Raw genomic sequence first — 13,481 nt, forward strand, 5'->3', positions numbered from 1 at the left:
TTTTCACATTCTGCTATATGATATCCCCCCCAAAAAAAAAAAAAAAAATATATATATATATATATATATATATATATATATATATATATATATATATAAAATCAAAATTTAACATTTGATGCCAATTTGTTGTCTGCTACATATTTTTGGTGAAAAAAAAAAAAAAAAAAAATCGCAATAAGCGTATTCTGATTGGTTTGCACAAAAGTTATCGCATCTACTAACTACGGGAAAGATTTATGTAATTTTTATTGTTTTTTTTTTTTTTTTTTTTACTAGTAATGGCGGCGATCTGTGATTTTTAGCAGGACTGCGACGTTGCGCGTTGCGTCGGACAGATCGGACCCCTAACTGACCAGTGACATTACTACAGTAATCAGTGCTAAAAATATGCACTGTTACTGTAATAATGACACTGGCAGGGAAGGGGTTAACACAATGGGTGATCAAGGGGTTAAATGTGTACCTAGGGGAGTGTTTCTAATTGTATGGGGGCGGGGCTTATGGCATGACCATAAAGACCTGTGTTCCTATATAGGATCACAGGCGCTCTGTGATCATTCCAGTGAGAAGAAAGGTCAGTTGTGTTTACAACAGCCGACCGTCCTTCTCTCTCAGCGGGGAGCGATCGCGTGTGTCAGACGGGAATTGGAGCCGGCTGCCCCGTGCATCGGAGTCCCCACTGCCAAGTGGGGGTGGCGCGCTTGCCCCCTAGCTGCAGGCGCACGACCGACGTAGAGCTACGTCGGTTTGCGGCAGGCTGTTGTTAAGTAGTTAATCAGCCACAGAACCTGTGTAATTAATATGTGTTTGGTTTTGAAGGGATAAGGTGGAACCCCCCCCTCCGTTTTCATCTGATGATCTGGCCAGTAACACACTTTGTATTTTAGAGTGCTTACACCGATACGGCGGGGTGATTGGATTGTCCGGAGGAACTTCCTACTTGGCGTGGAGCCGGTGCAGGCGTCTAAAGGATATCCATAGCTCCGGTTGATGTGGGATTAAGTTTTATATGTGAATATCTTCTTCTGAACAAGTGAGTGTATTGTGTGGGATTTTTAATAAAGCGTGTGTAAACATGAATACACTAGTGTAGCATTTTATGTTTTTTATACATGGGAGTTACATTATCTGATTGGGTGTTTGTGGCGGTCCGGTGGATTAATGCTTCTTGGAATCCATGCGCTTTGAGCCTGGTCAGTTGGTGAGTGTTCCATCCAGCTATTATCCCGGCACTGTGGTGGTGGAGAGTGGGGTGTTCCCCCTAATATCACGGATTACTTCTGCTCCTTGAAGATTATTCACATTCTCACATTCATTTTAAGTTCATGGACTTTATGGACTAAGTGTGTACTGAGAACTGTGCTATAAGGTCACTTCATATGTTTTTATTATATATGTGGGCCTTAGCCTTTGCACCGGGTTTGTGAAAAACTATGTGATGGTGAGGGGTTCCCACCATCCTTGCGCTACTGTTATGATATATGTCTTTCTATTATATATATATATATATATATATATATATATATATAATTTCAATCATTTCATGGACTGTTCCAGTCTGCCTTTACTTGTGCTCATACTAGTTCAAGGTCCCCAGCTGTGAACCGTGTACTGTTCCAGTTTGCCTTTACTTGTGCTCATACTACTTCATGGTCGCCAGCTGTGAACAGTGGACTGTTCCAGTTTGCCTTTACCTGTGCTCATACTACTTCAAGGTCCCCAGCTGTGAACCGTGAACTGTTCCAGTTTGCCTTTACCTGTGCTCATACTACTTCAAGGTCCCCAGCTGTGAACCGTGAACTGTTCCAGTTTGCCTTTACTTGTGCTCATACTACTTCATGGTCGCCAGCCGTAAACCAATGACTATTCCAGTTTGCCTTTACCTGTCCTCAAACTACTTCATGGTCCCCAGCTGTGAATCGTGGACTGTTCCCGTCTGCTTTTACATGTGCTCATACTAATTCATGGTCCCCAGCCGTGAACCTTGGACTGTTCCATTCTGTTTTTACTTGTGCTCATACTGTTTCATGGTCCCCAGCTGTGAACCATAGACTGTTCAAGTTGGCCCATATTAGTGCTACAGCTGCTAAACAAGAAGTGTCCTCTGCTAACAATATGTATATTGATGGATTGTCCTGCATCGCCCCAAATCCCCAACACCCAGGGCCGTCTTTAAGGCAGGGCAAAAGGGGGCACCTGCCCAGGGCCCTGTAAATGTTGAGGAGCCCAACATCCTAATAATCCATCCCTGTTACATAGTGCAGCTGCAGGGAAAGGGAATTAGTAAGCGGCAGTGTCCTTGGCTGACAGCGGGAGCTGGCTGAGTGGAGAGACATACTGACAAGCAGTGGAATCGGCCAGAGGAGTGAGAGAGGATCGCTATGAGGAGGCAATGACATGGATGAGCAGAAAGTCGGTGGGCAGCAGGAGTTACATCTGAATGAGAATGTGTGCTTGGCTTTTCATCACCTTTCTCTGCCCCGCATGTACATAACACCGATCAGTCGGCCGGCACAGATGAGCGGACAGCTGGTATGTTTTGTGATTACCAATCCGAATTAGCTAGTTTGCCCTGCTGTATTGAATTTTCATTGTTTTAGCCACTAAATTATCACTTATCTGCCTCTCTGCTTGCTATGCTCATTGACAGTACTGTTTTGAATGTTTTCCTGGTCGGCTTCATTAACCCCATATTTTCTGCCACATAATACATTCTGCTGCAAGGGAAAACTTCTACTCTGGCAAGGGGACTGTTGTGTGTTTGTAGCATATTCTATCTAGAAACCAATTAGTTAGCAGTAATGATGTGCAGTAACCTGTAGCAACCAATCAGCAGTAATGATGTATAGTAACCTCTAGCAACCAATCAGTGAGTGGTAATAATATGCAGCAATCTCTAGCAGCCAATCATTTTGCAGTAATGATGTGCAGTGACCACTAGCTGCCTTATCTGCTGCAGTAAACTGATTTTGAGTTTAGCTGCTATTTATTGTATCTCTCAGAGCAGGTGGAGAGCAAAATTGCATGGTGGCATGGTGGGAGCTAGGGGGGGGGGGGGGACCCAATAAATTGCTTGACCAGGGTCCAATAAATGTTAAAGACGGGCCTGCCAACACCCCCAGGTTCTTCTAGCAAATAAACTTCTGAAAGACCACCACTAGACTGATTACTGAGTCGGAGTGAATGAACTGTTGTTGTGTGCCTGGCTACCTCTGCGCTGTTGGGGAAAGAACCTAAAGTGGCTCCTTCAGGGGTAGCGCTACATAAACACTCAGGAGCTAAGAGATAGGACGTTGCCAAAAAAAGTGACAGGCCTTTTCAGACCTCAGGGTTCTCCCACCTCTGGTCCTCAGACAGAAGTGTTTTTTTGCACAGGCCTTGGGACAAAGTGAAATCTATTGCTTTTTTTCCAAACCAAACAAACTATTTTTTTTCTTAACTTTTATTGTAAATGGAACCTTTCACCCAGTTGATTAATTTAGTTGCCTTTGTCACATTGTTAAACGTCCTCCCCCCGAATTTTCTTTTTTTTTTTTTTTGCTTTTGCAGCTGCTGCTTGACATTGAGTAGTAGTACTTACTATGAATCAGTCTTGCACAGCTACTGTATATATTACTTATTATATTATTATTCAACTTTTAAAGAAAATGTATACACACCATATAGCAATGTTACTTTCCAGCTATGTAAAAAATGGAAAGAAAAAAAACTCACCAAGCAGATATTGGGTTTTGTCTGAGCGCCAAGTGTCAGAGATCCAGCAATGATGTACTGCAATAAAAAATAAATAGGTAACCTTGCTGGTACATGATCCCTCCTCTCGTAGCCCCTCCACCAATTGGCCTACCACAAGTTAATCACTGATGACCCCAACCCATAATAATCCCCTTGTTGTACCCAGTCCTGACTACAGTTGGTTCCCATGTGAGGTAGTCAGAGCCCGGTGTACCTTAACGTTTGGACCTCACATGGTGGAAGCCCAACACTCATGTGTTACCGGCAAGGTTCACTTGAATTGCCTTGACTCGACCTGTTATTATGTTCATGTTTCTTGATTCAAATCTGTGACCAATGTGATAATTTTCTCTTCTTTATTATGTTACTACAACATTTTTACCTAACCTTCTTGCAAAAACTCAATAAAAATTTGGTTATAAAAAAAATAGGTAAGAACACAACTGAACATTATTCTAAAACATTAGTTGCACAAATGCCAGAAGCCTCTAAGCCAGGAGTCGGCAACTTTTTTCCACTTAAGGGCCAGATTCAATGTATGTGAATGCATGGAGGGCTGCATTCACCTGCTATTTAATGTAGATAATAATAATCCTAACATAGTAATAATAACAGTATAGGTTTAAATTGGAGTCTCTGTCCCCAGAGGTGATGGGGTCCCTATCCCCAAGTGAGAAGGGGTCCCTATCCCTAGTGGAGATGGGGTCCCTGTTCCCAAGCAATAAGAGGTCTCTGTCCCAGGGGGGGGTGGAGTCCCTTTCCCCATGGCTTACTGTAAACCTAAAACTGAATTTAAACTTCAAAAATGAACACCAACCTAAACTAACTCTTCAAGTAAACTCTCTAGACTAGGGGTGTCAAACTCAATTCTATCACTGACCACATCAGTATATGGTTGCCTTCAAAGGGCCGGTTGTATCTGGAAGTCTAGATATCCAGAGCACCCCACCCCCCTTACATCAGGTGTCAAGAGCCCCCCACCTTCCTTTAAATTATAGGGCACCCCTCTTACCTTGTGCTTCTGCCAGGAAGAAGCCAGGGAAGAGTCTGGGAGTCTGGAGGAGAACCAGAGGGGGGCTGGAGTCAACTGCCAGTGTCTGCTGAATGCCAAGACCAGGGGAGTCGAAGACAAGGGGGTGCACCCAGAGGAGTAGGATTTGCAGAAAGTTCTGCCCTCCTGTCTGCTGCTGACCCCTGAGATAGGGAGGAGGGGGACATAGACAAGCCTCTCCGCAGCTGCACAGAGAAGTGCAGGATCTGGCGGAAGAGTTCTGGCCTCATCTCTGCTGCCGACTGTTGAGACAAGATGGGGCAAGATTAGAGGGGTGCTGTAGCAGCAGGAGAGATGTGAGGGCCACAGGAAAATGGCCTGGTGGGCCAAATTTGGCCTGCGGGCCTTGTGTTTGACACCTGTGCTCTAGACCAACTAGGGTTTTGCAGAACCCTAGAGTTCCTCCAGAGATTGCCAGAGGTTCCTTGAGTTGATGAACCCCCATCTGATGGTGTCTGCTTAGTTCCGGAGGCAATACCACTTGGCAGAGTCAGTGGCATGCCACCAATAATCTTTTTTAACTGTTTGTATCTCTAAGGGCCACCAATGCAAGGGACATTTTTTTCCACCCAACCCCAATAGATCTAGCAGGGGCTCCACAAAACCTGAAAATTGTTTAAAGGGTTCCTCAGGGGTTAAAATGTTGATAAAAGCTTCTATAGACCCTCCTATATACTGCAGTCATTGTACACCAGCAGCCAGCCCACCAACTGCTCAAAGTTTTGTCAACAGCTCTAGTCTGAAACATGCCAATGCCCAATCCATATTAGAAGGCTTATGCCTCGTACACACGCAACGATTATCGGCCGACCGATCGGCCGTCTTTTGTCCAGTGCTGTTGTGTCGGTTGAAATGTGCTCTAGACTTGCACTGGACTTTTGTTGGCCAACAAAAACCAACTTCAGAAGTGATGTCATGTGCTGGTTTACTTTCTGTGTGTTTTTTCTTCTCTGAGCATGCCCAGTCTTGCTCATCAGATTTTTGTCTGCCGAAATCTGTACTGACTGACGAAAAATCGGCCGTTGTGGTTACGGCCAACAAAAATTTTATAGCATGCACACCAGATTTTATTCGGCCGAAAAGTTGCAGTCGGTTGTCGGAAGCATCATACTAACAAGCCGACGATCGGACGTTGGCCGAAAAGTCACGGCCAACAATCGTTGCGTGTGTACGAGGCTTTAGCCTGTTTATCGGCATTCATCACACAACAGGGGCTTAATATGCTGGAACGCATGTGCGCATATAAATGGCAAGTTTTCACTTATGATCAACTTAAACGGAAATCCAGTCACATTTTTTTTTAATTAGCATAGGTTATTCTATTTGTCTTTGTTCTTAAAGCGGAGTTCCACCCTAAATTTATACTTACCTCCATCTTCTCGCTCCGGGTCACCTGAAAAACAAATGGATAATCGCAATTTTTTTTTTTTTTTACTTACCTTGTAGAGAAAATATACTTACCTTACTTCCTTCTTCCTCCCCTCGGCGGCCACGGCGATTTGTCACTTCCTGGCTTTTGCAATGATTCCTGTGAGCTGAACGTCATCGCTCCCAGGAATCATTGTGCCTCGACGTCAGTTCCAGGGCGCGCGCGTCATTCCCTTATTAACAGCTTCTGGGCATGCCCAGAAGCTGTGGAGGGATGACGCGCGCGCACCGGAAGTGACGTCGGGGCCGGTGCAGTGCATCGTGGGACCGAAGAAGAAGGAAGAGGACACAGAAGAGGATCGCGCTGGCTTCAAGCTGCCCACACCTGAGATGGCAGCGCTGGACAAGACATTTTCAAGGTAAGTATTTCTCCCAAAAGGTAAGTGCAACCCGGGACAGATCAGAGGCTAGCCATTGTTGAATGTGCTAGCCCTGACTGTCCCGGGGGTATTTTTATTAAAAAATGTATAACCAGGGTGGAACTCCGCTTTAATGAAAAAGATTAAACCCCATTCCTGTCCCAGTGATCAAAGGACAGTGGTCTCCAGGACAGGAAGTGAAGGGAAACTCTCAAATGGGGACACAGGCAACAACATCTCACTTTGATTTAAACTCTTCCCTACTACACTGGTTAAAGCTAACCTATCATTGGCCAATAGATGGTACAGCAGGCCGATACTTTTGTGCACTAGTGGAATACAACACAAACAGCAAATTGTAATTCTACTTACAAACAGAGAGCCCCAAAAAGGAATTCCACTTATAAGCGATAGGCCAAAGCGGGTGAAGGCCAATGAAATGCCGAGACCGATCTCCAAGATGGCTGCCACAATGACCACAATCTGAGGGGGAAAGAATGAATATTAATTAGTTTGATGCAGCTTTGCACAATACTAAGTGCCATTGATATTGCCTAGTTGATGATTCAACCCAGATGGGGATTATTTCTAGGCAAGTTCAAGTTCCTCAAAGAACACTTTCTCATTCTTTCATGTCGTACCAAAAGTCAGAAATCAGTATGACCCTCATGTGTCATTTGGTGGAATCCCTGTACAGCCTTATATCTAGCCTAGTGTCAACCTATGGATTTTTTACTCTATTCATAAACCAATCTCTAGCACATCTGCAGCATATTATGGCATTGTGTGTCAATTAACACAGCCTTTAGATTTATTTCAAGTCATCTTGACAGTTGTATGATTGTCTTTTATCAGAGCTAATTGTTCTGTTTGAAATGACGCTTAATGCTTTGACATATAGTACATCTTTTTGACCCATTCTGTCCAGCCAGTATGGTCACTTGCTCACTTGGCACTATCCACAGGCAGCTTAACTCTTCAATAAGACACAGAAGTTGAATCCAACGCAACCTTACATAAGACAATTGCAGTATAGAGGATGCCTTTCCAGTCTTTTGAAGCGTAAGAAGACAATAGACTTCCTAAGCCCTGTCTCTTAGAAGTACTAACACTGACTGAGGAAGAAATGGGGAGGGTCTAGCTAGAACTAAACTTACAAGCAGTAAACAAGAGTGGAGGGCAGAGGAAGATACCAAAATCCACATAAATCCCAAGAGAACTCTGTGTCCAGTCAGACACAGGCTTCCCCAAGATGGCACCCAGAATCCATGGCAGAGGACACACTGGTTCCAGACCTGCCTTCCACTTTAGAAACAAACGTAGAAGTCGTGTGAAACACATCTACTGTCCTACCCTGCTGTACCCTGTACCACTAACTGCACTAGAACTTTTCTTCATTGGATTCCGTGGTGGTGTGTGACCATTTTCTTCTTTCACACATTCCACTTTAGAAGACAGAACAAAAGGGAAGTACTTCTCTTGAACATGATTCCAATTAAGGAACCAGGGATACCTGGGGACATCTAGTGAAATAAAGTGAAAACTGCACCAGAGATCTCACAAAAGGGAATGACAATGGAAGACCAACTGCTACATTGTCCAGCACAGTCGTAGAGGCCCCTCTTCTGTACTCAAATTGCTTACTCTGAATTCACTGCACACTGTTAGATTCTCACAGTTTGCATTTGAAGCTGAAGCAAGTCAGATAGAGTCCACCTCATTTCCTGGCTGTCCAATGTCATCTGGCTCCTTTCCGTCCTCAGCCTTACTGTCTCTTTCTGCCAGGTGACTATTAGAAGCTTGTCCAACAACTTTGGTTGTGGTCAGGTGTTCCACAGGAAAGGCTTCACCTGGCGATATGCATTGATTGAGGTACTAAATTGGGAGTTCAATGTTATGATTTTTATTCATTAATGGTGTTTTAGCCTCTATTATTAAAAATTCCTTCTCCTACTCTAACTTTTAATCTGACTCTTAGGCTTGAGAGTCGAGAGCCGAATATGTTCGGTTTCACTCTTTCAGTTATATACCATATCTTGAACAGAAAAATGTGTTCCTCCATTTGGTGCAAAAGGGAGGCAGCCCTAAGCGGTAGTTCCCATGTTCCTCAACAGATAGAGCTGCCTGTTTAAAATGTTGGATGGAAGAAATGTACCCTGTGCTGCCTCCAAAAAGTTTTATGGGCAATGCACGTGCATCTATGTATATAGTCTACATTGGGGCCACTAGCCAGGTCTTAAGAGTTACTTGCCCCTAGTTGCCACACCCAACCCCTAACCCGCCCCTAAACATGACCTCAAATTCTCATTATGAAATGACACTGTTAAATGTTGTATGCAGAATTAAGTTACAAAAATGAATATTAACAACAACTTTATCAGTGCCCATCGGTGCAGCCTCATCAGTGCCCATTAATTCAGCCTTATCAGTGGCAATCAGTGCTGCCTCACCAGTGTGCATCAATGCTGCCTCACCAGTGGCCATCAGCGCAGCCTCATCAGTGCCCATCAATGTAGCCTCACTAGTGCCTATCAATGCAGCCTCACTAATGCCCATCAATGCAGCCTTATCAGTGCCCAACAATGCAGCCTCATTAGTGTCCATAAATGCAGCCTCATCAGTGCCCATCAAAGCAGCCTCACCAGTGCCCATTAATGCAGCCTGATCAGTGCCCATCAATGCTGCCTCACCAGTGCGAATCAATGCTGCCTCACCAGTGCCCATCAATGCAGCCAAATTAGTGCCCATAAATGCAGCCTCACCAGTGGCCATCAGCGCAGCCTCATCAGTGCTCATCAATGCAGCCTCACCAATGCCCATCAGCGCAGCTTCACCAATGCCCATCAGCGCAGCCTCATCAGTGCCCATAAATGCAGCCTTTTTGGTGCCCATCAATACAGCCTCACCAGTGCCCCTCAATGCAGTCTCCCCAGTGCCCATTAATGCAGCCTGATCAGTACCCATCAATGCAGCCTCACCAATGCACAGGGATCAGAGAGAGGAGAGCTGGCCATGTCACACACAGCAGGGATCTCCCACTGTGACACAACTTTGATTTGAATTTCCCAGCAGCAGCTGTCATATGAAGTCCTGCCTCCTGGACCGGCTCCTATGATAGACTTCATACATCCCAGCATTGGACCAGTGTGCTGTCTATCATACACAGCTTCCATCTTCACCCGGTCTTCCTTCAGGGTTCGTGGGCTCCGGCTGTGTGACTGGCTGGAGCCACTATGACGTCACTCCAGCGCATGTGTGAGGGAGCTGCCGTTTACAGCATGGGACTCTAAAGGAATGGCTCGGGTGGCTGTTCCTTCAGAGCGCATGCACCAGTGACATCATCATCTACACATCTACAATAAATATCTCCTAAACAGTGCACATTTAGGAGATATTTACAGTACCTATAGGTAAGCTTTTTTTATAGGCTTACCTATGGGTACAATTCATGCATGGGAGTTTGCTCCCACTTTAATCATGTCAATATCAACATCTACTGCATTCCGCATTCAATAAAGGTATGTGTGGCTGCCAAGTGTTTGTTGGGTTCAGCTACAGTTTATAATGAAGATTGCCTGCACTGATTATCTCTGCTATATTCAGGCCAGGCACAAAGGTTTCAGAAAGGGATAACTCAGTATTATAATAATTGGAGTTAGAATATGTCCTGCTCTAAAGAAAATATATTTTTGTGTGCTAACAGTGCTAAATAATGAATTATGTGGACAATATATGGACAACAAGTCAGTAAAAAATGTTGAATTCAATTTGAAATAAATAATAAAAAAAAAAAAAACAGTTAATCAATAAATCAACATTTTTTTTTTTTTTTTAGTTTGCCAAAACTGTTTGCCCCACTCCTGAGTGTTAGCAGTTCTAGCAACTGTCAAAATTTGTATCTGTAATGTTTAAAGTGGTTGCAAACCCTTACGTATACCTAGTGAGGGGACTATCCTCAGATAATACACAGAGATAAAGCAAAACCTCCTTCGTAAGTTGTACCTGTTTATCTGTTGTCTTCTCTTCTCTACATCCACTCAAAGTGTTGAATTATTTAAAGCTTGTTGAGAGTCCCAAAAAAAGGGGTGGAGAGCTGAAACTACACTCTGCGGAGCTCAGTGAGGAGAGCTCTGAGAGCTGATTGGAGGAACGAGACACAATTCCCTCCACACAGCACACAGGAACAGAGCTGAGGCTGTCAGTCTGTTGAAGGTCCCTCCCCTGTCACCGTTTCTCTCTTAGTGTCCGAAAAAATTGTCAGAAGTTACTCCTGCTGATAAAGGAATGAAGCAGCAGACAGAAATGACACTTAAATACTGTAATTAAAGCAGACAGCATTTTAAATGTAACCACTATTACTTTTGCATCAAACATTTTTTATTTACTTTTATTTTTATGTTTTTTTTCCACGATCATGTGATGGTGCAGCCTCCTACTTTCCTTATTCCTCATAGTAAGTTGGCTGACTTCACACACACAGCCGGGAATACTTTCCCCATCCGTGTATTGGCTACTGGCAGCTGCTAATTGACAGCGAGGCACCTGCTTGGGTCTGCTTTCTTTTAGTTCAGGAGAATTTGACAGGGAACGTGGCACAGGGTCCTGTATTTCCAAGGATCTACCTGTAACACCCTTCTATAATAGGTTGCTAGAGAGGTGCAGGCAAATTTAATTCTTTAGCTCCTCTGTAATCCTCGGAGTGGTGTGTAATTGTTTATGGATGTTCAAGGTCTTTGTCATGGACTTGCAATAGTGTTTGGCAGCTTACCTGTTCCTTCATGTCTGTATTAGAGGTCAGACTTCACTTCTGGTTCCTTTTTTATCACCTTTCCTTCCTGTTCCTGCCCCACACCAGGTCATCACAGGAAGTCTATATTAACCAGTGCACTGCAGGTCTGCTTTGCTGTTCTACAGTGTTTGTTTCTTGTTTCCTGTCTGCCGTGTGCTTGATCAACCTTACTGTGTACCGACTTTGGCTTGTCTCTAACTATTCCTGTTTGCCTGTTACCCTGACCTTTGGCCTGTCCCTTGGTTACCCTTGTCTGCCTTTTCCCCCTACCTCGGCTTACCCATCACCATTCCGTGTGTCCTGAGTGTCTGCTTCCCTTCTCTCCCTATGGAGCATGACCCGGGGGACCCCAGGGGGCCGCGACCTGGGCCCAGCTGCAGCCAAGTCCATCCTCACCACTAGAGGCTTTGGTGAACACCTGCTGGGTCTTAGACACCGCGCCCTGGGGAATCTTGGGCTCACGTTCCGGTCAATCTGCAGCAGTCTGTTATTGTGTTCACTACCTTGTGCTGCACCCCTGCCTCCAACAGGGTGCAGTTGTCACCTGGCCACAGGTGACCTGATAGTCTTGCTGGCTCCAGGCTTAACTACTTCCCCCTGCCTTCTAGTGAGTTCTAGAATGTAGTGGGCTGCAAGAGGCCTAAATATTCATGTGGTCTCAGCCAGTCCCTGGGGGAGAGAATTCCCAATAGGCGACTGAGGGATGCATAAACAATCTGGACCTGGAACAGTGGGGTTCCTGTCCTGGAGGAGAAGACCCAGCCGAAAGACCTGTTACCCTTCTGGGCAGATTAGCTGAAGCCTGCTGGAGTTCATCAAGGTCCTAGCTTAAGGACAGATTCAGGAGCCTGTTTTATAAGTGGAGCTGGAGAAAATTCAGAGGAGGTTCACTGAGGCCCTGGCCTGGAGTCTCAAGGGAGAAGTGTCTGGCTGGTATTGGATGAAGGCATACTAGTACATGGGGACATTGTGAGTATAGGCCAGAGGGAGAGATCCTAGTGACTGTTGCTGCTTAACCCTTTGAACACGTGCTCCAGAGTTGCTAACTTAGAACTGCTCCTGTGTTTGGAGACCCCTGAGTTGTTTGTTTGCCTATTGTTAGTCCAGAAGAGAGTTACCCTGAAAAGTCTAGTTGAGCCAGAGTGTCCTCTGCTACTGTGCACACTAAATTTGGAGTATCCCAAGGTTTACTCTGCACCCCAACCAAGTTCAACCAGCATAAAACCCTAAAAAATATACACACTGCCTTATCTTTGCATTATGAGACTTTTGGAGCTGCTGTGTGCATGGCTGCTTTGCACCCATTTGGGGATAGATCCTGGGACACATCTGGGGGGCCCATTAGGGGTCTGTGCTACTTCCCTGTATCTCCATCTCTACCGTCCCCCATGCATTATATTGTCTATTGCAAAAAGACAGGTACACTTTTAGATGTGGTTCTCATAATTTCCTGGGCTCCCTGTATAAACTGTGTGCGGTATGGTCACCTTTAATACTTACTCCCAGAGCCTTTGGTTTACCCTTCAGAAATGTTTGGAAAAATGGTGAAGATGGGTCCATATTTTGGGGTATGATGGAGGACAGCTGCCATTGCGGTGCCACAGTGGGGACACTCCAGGTCTGGGTTGAAGGAGGGACATAGAACATGGGGGGTGGAGGACTGACGTTCTGAAAGAAAGACTCCACAGGCACATTCGACACTGGGACTGCAGATGGGACTGCAGGTGGCGCGCTGCTCATTAGAGTCTCATAGCGTGGAAGTACGCCTTGACTCGCAGGATCTGACATCATGAAATCTAAAATAGAAAAAAATGTTTATAAAGTTAAAACCAAGATTTTGTATGTTTTTCCAAAAATATCAACACAAAAGTGAGACAATATTTTAACAATTAGTTTTGGATACAGTATTGAATGTTTAGAACCCCTGTCATTTGAATCTGAAACAATGTTATCAGCTTTTTAACCCCTTTACCACCGGAGGATTTTGCTGTCTTACGTCTGGGCCACTTTTTGCGATTCGGCACGGTGCGAATTTAACTGACAATTGCGCGGTCATGCAACGCCGTACCCAAACAAAATTTACGTCCTTTTTTTCCCACAAACGGAGCTTTCTTTT

The 13,481-nt window shown here is 44.8% G+C and overlaps 1 protein-coding gene across 1 annotated transcript in view; it reads right to left on the minus strand.

The window, feature by feature from the left end:
* LOC309563352 (membrane-spanning 4-domains subfamily A member 5-like) overlaps positions 1–13,162 on the minus strand; it is a gene marked incomplete at its 3' end in the record, with an annotated part of 58,864 nt that extends 45,702 nt beyond the window's left edge. The window contains exons 1-3 of the mRNA XM_082267746.1: positions 12,866–13,162; positions 6,949–7,059; positions 3,718–3,774 (exon numbers count right to left, since the gene is read on the minus strand). Of these exons, the coding sequence (XP_082123872.1) occupies positions 3,718–3,774; positions 6,949–7,059; positions 12,866–13,156 (459 nt within the window). The 5' untranslated portion in view covers positions 13,157–13,162. The remainder of the gene's footprint in view (positions 1–3,717; positions 3,775–6,948; positions 7,060–12,865) is intronic.
* Between the last annotated feature and the right edge of the window lie 319 nt (positions 13,163–13,481).

This window comes from Pelophylax lessonae (genome assembly GCF_965119305.1).
Source record: "Pelophylax lessonae genome assembly, chromosome: 9".
In the NCBI taxonomy this organism is placed as follows: domain Eukaryota; kingdom Metazoa; phylum Chordata; class Amphibia; order Anura; family Ranidae; genus Pelophylax; species Pelophylax lessonae.